The 14,425-nt window shown below is 29.8% G+C and overlaps 2 protein-coding genes across 2 annotated transcripts; both read left to right on the forward strand.

The window, feature by feature from the left end:
• Nucleotides 1-381: 381 nt before the first annotated feature.
• Nucleotides 382-7,824, forward strand: LOC130899314 (bone morphogenetic protein receptor type-2). Its single transcript, XM_057809167.1, has 11 exons — nucleotides 382-692; nucleotides 1,127-1,388; nucleotides 2,592-2,724; nucleotides 2,790-3,031; nucleotides 3,537-3,995; nucleotides 4,052-4,230; nucleotides 4,290-4,430; nucleotides 4,487-4,775; nucleotides 4,832-5,103; nucleotides 5,164-5,364; nucleotides 5,754-7,824. Exons 2-11 carry the CDS (start codon nucleotides 1,154-1,156, stop codon nucleotides 6,009-6,011), a joined length of 2,409 nt encoding a protein of 802 aa, XP_057665150.1. The 5' UTR covers nucleotides 382-692; nucleotides 1,127-1,153; the 3' UTR covers nucleotides 6,012-7,824.
• An 859-nt stretch (nucleotides 7,825-8,683) lies between these two features.
• On the forward strand, nucleotides 8,684-12,200 carry LOC130899315 (E3 ubiquitin-protein ligase rnf146-like). The gene is made up of 4 exons (XM_057809169.1): nucleotides 8,684-9,487; nucleotides 9,542-9,784; nucleotides 11,033-11,224; nucleotides 11,284-12,200. Exons 1-4 carry the CDS (start codon nucleotides 9,433-9,435, stop codon nucleotides 11,466-11,468), a joined length of 675 nt encoding a protein of 224 aa, XP_057665152.1. The 5' UTR covers nucleotides 8,684-9,432; the 3' UTR covers nucleotides 11,469-12,200.
• Nucleotides 12,201-14,425: the final 2,225 nt, after the last annotated feature.

A 14,425-nucleotide genomic window follows, 5' to 3' on the forward strand; every position in this document is an offset into this window, starting at 1 on the left:
ACGGGAAGGTATGTCCTACTATTAAGGTGCCGACAATACATTATTTTCTCCATCTTTCATATAGAAGTACATACATATATGATTGTATCGAAAAGTTACGCCATCTAGTAAAGAGTTAAAAAAACAATGAGTGGTACGTGGATGGGGATATGAAATTTAATTATTTTTATGAACAAATTGTTAAATAACAAACTTGTCAATATTTTAATTAATAATTTTGCTTATTATATATCATATATATATATATATATATTTATCATTTTAGATTTAATAATTACTAATATATATTGAAAATTACTTTGTTTCATAAACAGTCTTAATGAATTAACAAAATGTACTCTGTACATTTAACATCTTTTCCCACGTAATTTTTTAGTAGCAATATTCATCATGTACATAAGAGAATGGATTCGCGGCGCCAGACGGACGACTTCTAACTGTCAATTTTTTAGTCACGTGACGAAAGCAGGGAGAAAGAAGGCGGCGCGCGGATAAGCCTTCCGACGAATAGATGTTTTAACAAATGCAATAAAGACGATATCAAATTAGTAAAAACATGTTTGATAAGAAAAACTCATGCAGCAGATCCCCGAACCAGACAGTATCCTCTACAGTGATAAAATTATGATTAGTTCGGTGTTTGTTTAGTTGAAACGTTGATAGAAATAATTGTGTGATCGAACATTTCGTAGGTAGGATACCATAGAAACACAATAATTGCATCTATATGCTTTTTTTCACATGAAACAGGTTTATGATTGTATCTAGTTATTATCAATTATTAATATATACCAAAAGGATTACATATAATAATTAACGATTATTGGCGTACATTAATAAATAAAATACAAAAAAATGTATTATTAACTAACCATCTCGGGTTTATTTGAACTACCACACATTTTTTTTAAAATTTTATTTTATTTAAATGTAATTCCTCAAGATATTTTTTAAAGAAACAAATAGTCATTTTCTAGTGTAATAAGATTTTTTTTTAAATAAAAATTGAACAATTTATGAAAGGAATAAAAAAAGGATTTTGTTTTGATATAATTAATTAGTTAGTTATTTAATCAAAATTTATGGAAAAATAACTTGAAAACATTATTATTTTGATAATTTTCAGGATATGATTTAGAATTCTAGTTTCAAAATGTTGGTATTATTTTTATCTGCGTATTTGCTTTGCTCTGGGGTTGTTTCTGAAGACGTTGATGACTTCATTGTGTGTGCTAACTTGGCTGGTTCTATAGCCCATATAGCTGAAGACAACAGCCCCGAAATAATCCCCAGTGAGTCTTACCAAAAATGCAAAAGTAAAACTAACTATTGTTACACGGTTTGGTTGGAAGATGCTAACAATGGCAGTATCGAAGTAATGGGACAAGGTATGTAGATTTTAACATAAAAATTAGTAAATAAACTTGAAATAAATATCTTTTCATCACAAAAATTGATATTATATTTGTTTTATTGCTTTTTTTGTTAATTTTATTAAATATTATTGTATTCGTAAAGGTAATTTAGTTCTAAAGGTTAATTAATATCATTATAAATATATAGCATTTCAGGCCTTGAAAGCCCATGGTTGAATTTCAAAATTACAAAATATATATTTCAAACTCTTTAAGCTGTATTTTGTTTGTTCTTCCTCTATTCAACTTACTGCACCTCTCCATCCATTTCTGGCCTATGTTCTTCTGTCTGCTCATTTATTCCCATTCTTCACATATCTTTTCTATCTCATTTTATTTCGGCCTGCCTTTTCTTCTGATTCAATTGGCGTTAACTTATTGTTTCTTTTTTTCGTCAAGCCAGATACTGTCCTTGTATGATAAAAGGAATGGTCAATGTTGTTGTAGAAACTGATAAACTTACTGCTACGCTCTAATTCTTAAATTGGGTAGATAAGTCATTACTATTGATTGATCCTGTCCGGAACAGTTTTTATCCTTTACCAATTCATCCAAGTATAAATACATATTTCCATGTGTCCTTTTTAGTATGTTAAAATATATGAGAAACTTTATTTCATTTTGTTTTGAATATTTTTAATTTTATTAATATGATTAATTTCTGTTTTTTTTTAAATTCTGTGTAGTATCAATAGCTATTTATTATTAATGCAACAAGTGACCCATAAACTAGGCCATTATAGTAAAAAAAAATCCATTTAACACTCTCAAGTGGTACTTAATGAACACTTTTTAGTTGTTTGAGTTTTGAAAACATATGCAGATAATCCTCAAGTGTTTTAATTGAATTGGGTACTCTTTCAAATGAGTGAATTTATTTTTTAAAGCATGGGACTAACCAAATAGTTATTATACAGTATATTCCAAAACTTAGTTTATGTTTTCAGCTTTATATAAAAAAATTGGATTCAAAATTATTATACAAACATACTTTGTAATAAAATAATTGAAGGATAACCTCATTTTTTTGCAAAAAAATATTTTGCAAAGTATATAGTTAAAAAAAAGGTTTTGTTAAACATATTTTTTTATGTGTCAATCTTTTTAATAGAGAATCAAAAATTGAAAAAATTATTAGGGTTAGTTTGATTGGGTTTTTATTTTTCAATTTCTTAGGTTGTTGGGAAATACCAGGGAAACCAAACGAATGTGAACGTTCTGCTTGTATAGCTGACAAAAAACCTCCAAAAGCTTTAAACAACACCAAATTCTGTTGTTGTAACCAGAGCAAATGCAACCTCAACTTTAGGTAAATATCTGTAAAGCTCCTGTTTCTATTTATTATTAACTCTAATTTTTGTCTATCTATTGTAGTGATGCCTATGTACCTGCTGAAGAGACCACACAAGAAGATATACCTACGAACGAACCCTTAGGTCCATTAATATACATAACTGTTGGGGTTGTTTTCTTCGTTTTCCTCATCTTACTAGCATCGATTTCTTACTTGTGTTGGAGGATGAAACCGAGAAAACAAGACATTGAGAATTGTCCACAACCGTTACCTCCACTCACCGATTACAGTCTAGATAAATTGAAAATGTTGAATATGATTGGTAAGTATGTAATACTTTTATTATTTTGATTAAGATGAAGTATATCTGTTCAAACGGTTTGCTACTATAACATCATAAGTGTTAGAAACATTCGAAAAGTTATGAAGAAGCTTCAAAATTGGCTATAGTGATAATGTAGTAAGTTCGAAGACTGGTTACAAGTGAAATGAGGCTATTTAAAAGTGAATATTACTCAGTTAATGATAAAAAACGATTAAAATGTCCAAAAATATAAAAAAAAGTACATAAAGTATGAAGATTAGATGTCAAAAATGGACCAAAGGCTTTTTTGTTTTTCCTTACAACCCTCCAAGTTTTCTAATTTCCTAAAATGAAAAATATACCAAAAAGAGAACGTTTCAATACCATTCCTTATATTGCAAATGAATCAATTAAAAAAACTGTTTCCCATCATGGATTCAGTACTTAAGAGGAGATTAGTTCAAATGTACCATTGCCTTTTTTATTATTTTTTATCACACCTCGTATAACAAATTATTTGTAGGTCAAGGTCGATACGGAACGGTATGGTGTGGTGTGATTGAAGACCAACAAGTAGCAGTAAAAGTATTTTCCGCCCATCATAGAAACTATTTTCTCAACGAACATGAAATGTACAAAATGTGCGGTGAAAATTCTGGTATACTGAAATGTTTCGGAGGCGGCGAATACTCTTTTACTTTAGGTACCATCGAATATGTTTTACTGTTATCCTTGGAACAGGAAAGTCTGCAGGAGTATCTCAAATCACATACCTTAGATTTGATTACATTAGGAAAAATGAGTTTGAGTATCGCTAGAGGCTTGGCGCATCTACACAGTGACCAGGGTAAATTTTGTATAGCCCATCGAGATATTAACAGTAGAAACATTTTGGTACGACCGGATTTGTCTTGTTGCATTTGTGATTTGGGACTTGCAGTGATCCCCAAAAGGGCTGAAAACAAATCGATCAGCGAAGCAGGTAAATTTTCCTTTTTCATATTCTTAAATATGAGGTCAAAATGACTTTTGTTTCAGGTACTTTGAGGTATATGGCACCTGAGGTTCTAGAGGGAGCAGTAAACCTTAGAGATTGTGAAAGTGCTCTTAAACAAATAGACGTTTACGCCTTGGGTTTGGTGCTATGGGAATTAGGTACCAGATGTACCGACATGCAAAATGCAGAACCTTATCCGTATTCTCCACCTTTTTCGAAGGTAAAGAATGTCGTTTTCAATTTTGATCACTAATTTATAATAATAATAATATTTTTTAGGAAGCCGGAGAAAATCCTACGTTAGAACAGATGCAAGCTTTGGTTAGCAGGAAAAAAGTTAGACCGCTATGGCCAGTATCTTGGAAAGATACAGCATCAGCTCGATTACTTTGTGAAACAGCAGAAGATTGTTGGGATCAGGTAAAAATTATTTAATTTATAATAATCTAGAGGAATCTAAAACAATTTTTATTTAGGATGCGGAAGCACGACTAACAGCATTATGTATAGCAGAACGACTATTTGAACTACCTACATTGAAAGGTCGTATTTTACACCCCCATCATCCACCGGCAAGTCCAACTCCACTTATTAATAATAATCATCTCCACGATAATCAGTTTGACGCTTCTGTAAACACAATAGAAACTCTTCTATCACCTTCTGAAGAAAATTGTAAAAATTCGAATCAATTAGCCGTTTGCGTAACTCCTTTACAGCCCTACCAGGGAAGAAATCCTTGTATGGAAAGGAATCTACTATCGGGTTAGTATATCCTTAATATATAATTTTTCTTTTTAATATACTGTTTTATTTCGTAGGTTCCAGTGATAGTTTACTAATAGATAAATCCTCAAAACATTGCGGTGGATCCGATTCTCAAAACTTAATACCAAACGATTTTCTTAATTTTCAAATAAACTACAGAGCTACCCCGATACCATACCTCCAAAATGCGGTATACGGAATGCCCAAACAGCAAAACGATTCTTATAAAATCCCAACAAAATCCAGATTTAAATGGAACGGTATTAAAAATTTTTTGAACAGTAAGAAGAATTCTGGAAACGCTGGACCTTGTAAGGAAACCCAGGTAAACATATTTCTCGTAATAATTTCAATTCTACAACTGTTATGAATAATTTTTTTTTAGGTTAAACTAAATAGTAAAGTGGTGAATGGTTTTGGTCAAAACGGAGTAACAACTTCCCTGTTGTCTAGAGAAAATGAAACTGTTCGACCTTCCACTTTACTACTCAAACCAGTCGATAATTCGAATACTTGCGGAGTCACCCAATTAATGAAAAGACAGAATAATCTTTCCAGACAAAGATCCTTAGATCACTTCAATGAGGTAGTGATACATTTGAACTACTTTCTTCATAATATCTATATCGTACATAGGTAGCTTCCACATAAATTTTAATATGTAAAAGAGTAGTTCAAATGCACATTTCGAGTCACAGTTGTAAAAGTTGATATAAAGATTTTTACTTAAAATAGTAGCTCAAACGCACATTTCTAGATTTAGCAGTACCATCTATTTTTGAATCCACAATAATTAATATACATTTTATTATATAGAAGTAGTTCAAATGCATCTTTTGATTTGTACAGTAATCACATTTTTATCCAAGGTTTTCAAAACCATACTTTAAATTTTTTATGTACAAGATGATTCATAGCTAAATAAAAAACTTTATTTCAATATAAACATTTATTGTTAATTATAAATTTTTGTAGGTGTTTTCTTCCACTAGTGATCTATCAAGACTGAAAGACCCATCTCAAAGAATAAAAACACCGGGCGATGTTCCGCCTTCGGTGCGTCGTACAAGAGGAAAAGCCGCCACCGAATCGGCCCGATTTTCTTTATACGACGATAGAATGATGGGTCAGACGCAATGGGGCAGTGCCCCAGATTTAGATACTCGAAGACAACAAATTAATGTAGCGCAACTCAACGAAGCACAAGATAAAGACAGCGTGAGTAGCTTTTAGCAAGGGACGTTTATCAATATTTTAACGTTTAATTATAATAAATTATATAAGCAAACAGATGGACAATGTTGGTTGTGAGCTAATTTTAAGCTGGAGTATACTAAACAAATACATAATTCGATTATTTGTATGTTATTTTATATTTAAATAAGGAGTAGTTTTCACTAGAAAGGATGTAAAAAGGAGTTTACTACAGATGATTGTAAAGTTCTATGTAATCAAAATAATTTAAGTTGTAAATAATTAAAAGCGCTTATCAAACTTAAAAATTCTTGCCAGTTATAGTTTTACGAAACATTTTATTTCTCAAAAGATACGGTTTACGATATTTCAATAGTTTGATATAAATTTCTAAATTCTGTTGGTAGTACAAGTTTAAACTTTTTTTTTATTTCTGCAATAGAAAATATATCAAGTATATTTCAATATTATTATCTGTATCTTCAGTTCTTCTATTCGATATTCTGAAAAAGTTACTTTTTGTCTTGTTAGGTCATTTTTCACCCCTAATTTCTCGTTTTTTTTTTGCCTTATCAGTATACAACAAGTTAAGGCAATTGCTACTTAAATTGAGTCTGATATTTGATCAAAGTCAATTTATGACTCATTTCGATGAATGTTAATTGAGATTCTATCCACCATGAGTCCTCGGAACCGGATTTCAATATTATTTCTTGTCTCACCACTTTTTTTATTGAAATCCTGGAAATAATTTTCTTTTTGTCTCATTAGGTCATTTTTATATCTTATTTTCAGTACACTGCAAATGATAGTAAAATGCAGTTTTTCAACAATTCACCATGAGTCCTCTGAACCGTATTTCAATATTCTTTCCTGTCCCACCACTTTTTCTTTTCTAAATCTTGGAAAAAGTTACTTTTTGTTTTGTTATGTAATTTTTAATCCCTAATTTCTCCATTTTATATCTCATTTTCAGTACACCACAATTTAAGGTAATTGTGCTACCCTTAAAGCAAACCCATTCAACAGTCAAACGCAGTTTTCCAATAATTACTCTTTCCACTTTTTTTGATTCCGCAATAATCAATGATGTAATAGTAGTTCAATTGCATCTTTTGATTTCTCAGTAATTACATTTTTATCCATATAAATTGTTTCTATTATAAGGTTTGAATTCCTAGTTATATTCATATCACAGTACCACCACATAAAAAATTATTTTTTTGTCCTAGGAGCCCATATTTGCTTGTTGATCAATTCCTTTTTATTCTACTCATTCCTGTATACTCCAATTGATTCAAATGGTCTTTTATCTCCATTTATTTTCTTAAATCTTCGTCCCTTTTTACTTTTAATGTTATACAAGAGTCCGAACTAAATCCCCAGTACTAACAAAATTTATTAAAGTAACATTAAAAATGAACGCTAATTATAATTAAGAAATTATATTAATTATATAAATGTATATGTAAGTCGTTTAAAAATATATGACAAGCAAGAACTTTCCAAATTTGAAAATTTTTTAAATTTTAGTGACAGAACTGATTGAACGAACTCAAAAGAATAATCGAAGTGTATTTATGTCAGTGTTTTTATTTTAATGAGGTGTATTTGTTTACATCTCTCATTATATTTATGTTAATGTATTTTATATCAAATTTTATTAATCGATTTTAAATCACGAAAATTATTATTATTCGAAATTTAATTTATGACCATTATAGACTGGTTTAAAAAAAGATCTTCATACTTAAAATTAAGTTTTTCATTTGGCTGTGTAACGTTTGCAATTTTTCATTCCCTGTTTATGAAATTGATATGTAAATAAATTAAATTCATACATTACGGAAAATCGTTTTATTCCCTAATATTACCTAATATACATACAGAACTTGATTATTTAAAAATTCAAATGAAATTAGAAAAATAACGAAGTAGAAAATAAACACATAACAGGAACATCAATAACCAATAAAAGAAAACAAGAAAAAAACTGATATAATGGAACAAAAAGAATACTCGAAAGTCAAGAAATCCAAGGAAAAGACAAATAAGAAGACCGTTAAGTCAGTGTATTGACCAAATATAGAAGAAAAAAAACAAAATAAAAGTGAAAATATGAAATAAGATATGAATACATAAGGGAGAAACACCAAGATCCAAATTAATAGGATCATAGAACAGAATAGTCAAGAAACAGGTAGTCTAAGAAAAAAACAAAGAAGAAGACTGATTGACAAAATAAAGAATATACAACAAAATAAATGAGAAAAATTGAAAATGAACACATAAGGGGGGAACCCAATGAAAAGACAAAGAAGAAGACTGATAAGTCAATGGATTATCCAGATGCAGAAAATAAAAAGAAATAAAGGGGGAAAAGAATGAAATGAAATTGAGATAATTAAAATACACCAAGAAAGTAGACGTGATGTGCTTGGACTCTATTTTGGAATTTCTGGAACCATTGGTGATAATCATACTAAACCCACTGTATATTGTATACCAATACTCATAATTGGACCCTCTGATGCGCGCTTCAATAACCAATTTATCATCTTCAGAGACCGGAAGTGAATTTTACTTTAGTTAGCAGTAGCGCTAAATTCTACGTCCGTTGAATCCGATTAATGATCGCTCTTGACGTTGAAGTTAAACAATTTCCTACTTTTTACACGTTGATCGTCGCTGAATTTCAAAAACATAACCTCACTTTTCTAGTGTAGTTTGTAGTCGCAGATACCCTGAACGACTTCTTTGAGAGAAAGATTGACAGAATTTGTACGTGCTCATGAGTGTTTATATAACAAACAGTCGGCTGAATACAAGAGAACTAAAATTTGGCAGAATATAGAGAATAATTTTACCATTTGAAAATTCTATAATAAGAACTAGTGATTAACTTCCTGATGTAATCGACAATCAGGTTTTCTTATTGAATGTTTTGTTAAATCTCTGCTCGATAAGTTCAAATGTTGATAATGTAAAACCCGATTTATTCATCTATGTTTAAAAACCCTAGATATTTATATTCAAATTTAGGGGTCTTACCAACCAACGCCGTGTCAAATGTCTCTTTGTTTATATTTGTCTACACATTTCATACAGTGAAATAAATTTATAATACATTATGAATAATTATAAATCGTTGATCACCGCTCAATAAAGGTTAGGTTTATAAGTTAATCAGCATCTTAATCGCGTTCATTCTCTGCACCGCTTAACTGTTTTCAATTTTGAAACTTTCGGTAATTATCTCAAACGCTTAGTGGAACGCATCCATATAGTTCAGTGTTTTAACACTGTTAACGCCACAAAACATACCAATAAACCATAGATCTTTGGGTATGTTCTGTCGTTAACGCTAGTCAAATTAAAAGGGGTTTAAGGATTTTGCCATATTTGTTTTTAAAAAATATATTTGCAGTTTTGCTTTTACAAGTATAAAAATATTTTGACGATGGCGGAAGCTGTTGAAATTTCAGAAAACAAATCGAGTCATAATAAAGAAAAAGGTATCGTTGTTACATTAATATATGACCTAATTATTTATATTTTGTAAACAATAGGTGAAAATATGGAATGTGCGGTTTGCCTACAAAAATGTATTCATCCAGCCAAACTGCCTTGCGGACACATTTTTTGTTTTTTATGTGTGAAAGGATTCGCAAATCAGAACAAGAAATGTGCGATGTGCAGACAAGAAATACCTAGAGATTTTATAGAACAACCAAACTTATTAGAACCAGTATTATTAGATAAAACTGTAACTTTTGATGATGGATTTCAATGGTTTTACGAAGGAAGAAACGGTAAGCTTATAACTATTCTGTATTAATGTTTTTTAAAACATACACTTGATATAATTTCCTTAAGAGGACAGATAAAGTACAGAGAAGAATAAACCCCTTAACGTAAGCTTTCTTTTGACTTTAAGGTTGGTGGAAATATGACGATAAAGCCAATGAAGAAATAGAAGAAGCTTACAAATTGGGGATTCCAAATTTTAATATTATAATTTGTGGGGAACTCTATAAAATTGATTTTGTAAATAACGTACAGTATCCTAAAAGTAATTCTACAAGAAAAAGATTTATCAAACGTGATAAAATGAGAAATACTGCTGTAAAAGGTGTAGCTGGTTTAAGAACCTACTTGTAGTGTATTCAATTCGTTTTTATTATAATTCTTAATCATCTTTGATTAATAAACTTATCAATGTATGGTGTATCCATTATTGTAAAGAAACAACGCAATTTTCTCAACAAAATTTTGTATTTAAACATTTTTTTACTATTATTTCTTTATTATAAATAAAAATACATAAGTTACAAGTATGATTTTACTATAGCATGATCAGTGGGGTGGCCCTTAAAAATTTTTTTCTATGATGTACATAAAGGGGTTGAGGAATTTTTCAAGTTAAATACTGAAAGAAATATCAAGGTCAACACCAAAATTTAATTTATTTATTGGCAAAGTTATTAAATTATTTCAGTATTTGTCCTTTTCATGTCCATTATATAAAAGATAAGAGCTCATCCAGATTTCATGGTCAGATAAGAGTTACATGTCTTGATGTTCTTTGTGTTGTATGTAAGAGCCTGCAGGGCTTGAGTGCCCAGTCTAATGTCGTTCAGTTGCTGTAATGAGAGTTTGTGCTAATCTGTGTTTTATCAACATAATTCCAATTTTGTCTCTATAAGAGATCTAAGTTGAAATTTTTTAAACCATCGGGATATTTATATCACTACATCAACATTTAGTCTTCCATAAGTCACTGGTTCATATTTGGCCCGAAGTACCAAGTACCAGATAATGTAGTTATACAAATGGGAAAATTATTTTTCTATAAGAGTTTTGAAAGATGAAAATCCAATGAGATTACTCTATTAGTCTCTCCTTGCGATGATTCAAGTTTTGCAAACAAACAAAAATATGCTTTTGATGGCAAACTTGCAGGAGGGCATATCTGAAGTCAGTACAGTTACTGAAAAATGTGAATAATCTGGAGAATTTGATAATTTAATAAATAGACTATTGTGATTAATGGTTTGCAGGTTGGTGGCAATACGATGAACGTACAAGCAAAGATCTGGAAAATTCTTATAAAAATAATGAGAAAACCTGTGAATTATTGATCGCAGGTTTTTTGTATATAGTAGATTTGGAAAATATGTTGCAGATTAGACGTAACGATCCATCTAGGAGGCGTAGAATCAAAAGAGATTTTGCGTCTGTACCTAAAAAAGGTAATTTATAAAAAAAAATAGAATTTTCAAAATGGATTTAATGCATATTGAAATTTTAGGAGTTGCTGGTCTACACGGTAACAAACAGACTAATTATGACGAAAATCCTAATGAATTTGATGAAGTTAATACTAACGAGATAGATATAAATTTAAATGAACAAGAAGTACAAATTTCCGGAGAAGTTGAATTAGAAGAAACTTTAGATATGCTAAATGATCTGCATCTAAATGATAATCAATGATAAATTGATTATTATTCATAAAATAATAAAATTGGCAAGAAAAATCTAAATATATCTAATCTAAATAGAAATTAACCGAAATTACGTGAAAAAAATTCAGTGTTACAATTGATAAAAAGCGGCCAAGTCGGATCTGTGTATAAACATTAGTTTTGTTCGTGAATCTGATTATCTTTGTTCGCGTTCGAGCTTGATTCGGAATCAGTGTAGGAAACAAATTAATTCAGTTTTAAATTTTCAATGACAGTTCTGTAGTCGCGTTCTAAATTAATTCCAATAATCGATAGCTTTGTTCGCTAGTTTGATTCGGAATTAGGAACCTATCGCACGTATATTTTAAAAATTGTAGCACGCGTGTCGTTCAGTTCTGCATTTTTATTGACAGTTCCGTGTTTATTTTTGTGATTTTTACCATTACCTAACCTCTAATCTATATGTTTTTCTATGTGCTTCTAGTAAGCCACATGTCAAAGTAGACGTTTTTAAATTGTTCAGAACGTATTTTGAACAAAGAATGCGCCTTTGAAGCGTTCAGAACTTATTGGGAATGTGTTCAAATTAATTCAGCATATACTGAATTATAAGACGAAAATATTTATTTTATAAATAGAATTAAAGTTTCTGTAGATTAATAAATTATATTTGGAAAAAATATATTTTTGTAACTGTTTGTTTAAAAATATTTATAATTCACGTGAATTATTTTAAATTACAATATAAAATGTTTGCAAATTTATTGTCTCATTTCTTTTTTATCGTGATTACTTATAACATAATAGAGAAAAGCTCGTTGTGGTAATATTATTGGGGGAAATCGTGACATTATATGTGAGATACAGTTTTAGTTTTTTTAGTTCGAGGAAACTAATAGTGTCAAGGCACAGGGAGCATTGTCTCGAAAGGTATTTGCTTCAACGTTAGAGTAGGAGGTGTAGAGAGAAGGAAGCATATCGAAATGTATTTGTTAGAGCATAAGGAGTAGAAAGAAGGAAGAATATTACATATGGGAAAAAAGATCAAAAACCTACACCACCCTTGCATTGTTCGGAAACGTATTTGCTTCAATGTTGGGGTACGTGGAGTACAGAAAATGGAGATTATCTCAAATGAGAGGAACGTTGAAAAACCTGTGTGGCAATTGATTCAAGAAAATTTCAATGATTTGCGTTGTAGAAAAATATGTAGTGAGTAGAATTAACCCTAATTACCCTTATTTAACACATTTCCATGAATCTATCGATAAATTTTATATCAATTGCAATGAGGATTTAAAGATATTTTAAGGGGCACATCATTCGATGCCCTTTAAATTTTTGTCAACGTATTTCACCGCCGTTTTTAGGATGTTATTACCAGTTATTTAGGGTGAGTACTTTCTTTTTGGGGCCCAAAAAATTAGGATTAAATAAAACTAAACATATCTCAAATATTTTTTTATAAACTGTATGTACAAGATATTTGAAATGTGTACATATTGCCTCCCACTTTTAAGAAACTATAATCTATTTATACAAATTAAAAGTGAGAAAAAAACGATGTGAAAATAACCAATCGATTAAATTGAACTGTTCATTTTATTAAAACATATATTTTCATACAAAATGGAATGTTTTTCTTTACAGAAAATGTTTTATTGGTTATTTTCACATTATAAGTCTCTATTTATTATATACATGGATGGCTCAAGATGCTGACATATCTTAAAAGCAACTATCTATAAAAAAATAGAGTTTGTACTTAGTTTTTACACCGTTCTCAAAAAAAAAATAAATAATTAAACACAAAAAAACGAATTACTTCCAATTATATTTATATACAAAAATTCGCTTCACGAAATATGTCAACATAACGTTACAATTAAAAATAGAGCTTTTCATTCGAAGATGAAGCTTGTCAGAAGTGACGAAAAAATCGGCTCAAATATTATATTGGTAAAAAAAATTGATTATAATGGAAACACTTCAAGAAAATACGAATTTTGTGACATAAATCAATTTATATACATATTGTACTTAATGCCATATTTTTTTTAATCGATATTGGTTCACAAGAATTAGTTATATAGAAAAAAAAAATAATTGAAAAAGTATTAATGAAAAGTACAATAAAATGTTTTGTTAAGAAAATTTTTTCCCAATTTTGACACCAGTATTCTTTACAAATAAAATGAGAAATATTTTAATAAAATTCAATCAAAAGTTTTGATTCAATTAATGCATTTCATTTTACAATAATTACTGAATTTATCAGTGACATATTTGCTCCCCCTTTCAGTTAGTGGTAGTAATTATTTTTAGAAATATTACCGCATTTGTTATAGAAAAAGAGTTCGAAATGGGACTTGAAATAATGGAAATAAATTGGCAACAACAAACCAACACTACAATGTCAGATGTCATCTAGTTAACTGATACAAAATCTCCCTTGTTTTACCCTCCATTAACGTATCGTCTGGGATTACTTGATTTTATTGTACCCAGACCGCTCCTAATGGGAACCAATGTCATAGTTAAGCGATTCCAAGTGTCTCTTAGACACTTGAAGTGTGACTCTAACGCTTTTGTGTTAGCCCGAAGATACATTACAGTGATGAAACTTTCAAAGTTGTTTACAGCAATGAAGATTATCATTTAAAACACCCACCAAAGAAGACTTGTCGGTTGCTGCATACGATTTAACTTACAATTCAAAACAAATAATTAAATCGTTCAAAGAATACAAAGACAAAAGTCATATCGGTTAAAAAAAATGGGCACAGTAAATTTGGGGTTAGCACAGTATTTTTTCAAAAAATTTAGAAACGGAGGTGTACTTTCAAAGTGTTTCCAATATCTAACTATACTTTTTTACTGCTAAAAATTTCTGAAAAAAAAAGTTACCAGATTGAAATTTGTTCAAAATATGTATATATAAAATTCGATAATCAGGGATATATGCATAATTTGGCAATATTGCAA

Source organism: Diorhabda carinulata, chromosome 11 (genome assembly GCF_026250575.1).
Source record: "Diorhabda carinulata isolate Delta chromosome 11, icDioCari1.1, whole genome shotgun sequence".
In the NCBI taxonomy this organism is placed as follows: Eukaryota; Metazoa; Arthropoda; class Insecta; order Coleoptera; family Chrysomelidae; genus Diorhabda; species Diorhabda carinulata.

Bases quoted from the DNA above. Each gene is read 5' to 3' on its own strand.
- LOC130899314 (XM_057809167.1), top strand. From the start codon at position 1,154: ATGTTGGTATTATTTTTATCTGCGTATTTGCTTTGCTCTGGGGTTGTT. The intron at 1,389-2,591 runs GTATGTAGATTT...TCAATTTCTTAG, and splicing joins TATCGAAGTAATGGGACAAG to GTTGTTGGGAAATACCAGGG. The intron at 4,431-4,486 runs GTAAAAATTATT...ATTTTTATTTAG, and splicing joins CAGAAGATTGTTGGGATCAG to GATGCGGAAGCACGACTAAC.
- LOC130899315 (XM_057809169.1), top strand. From the start codon at position 9,433: ATGGCGGAAGCTGTTGAAATTTCAGAAAACAAATCGAGTCATAATAAA. The intron at 9,488-9,541 runs GTATCGTTGTTA...TGTAAACAATAG, and splicing joins GAGTCATAATAAAGAAAAAG to GTGAAAATATGGAATGTGCG. The intron at 11,225-11,283 runs GTAATTTATAAA...TTGAAATTTTAG, and splicing joins TGCGTCTGTACCTAAAAAAG to GAGTTGCTGGTCTACACGGT.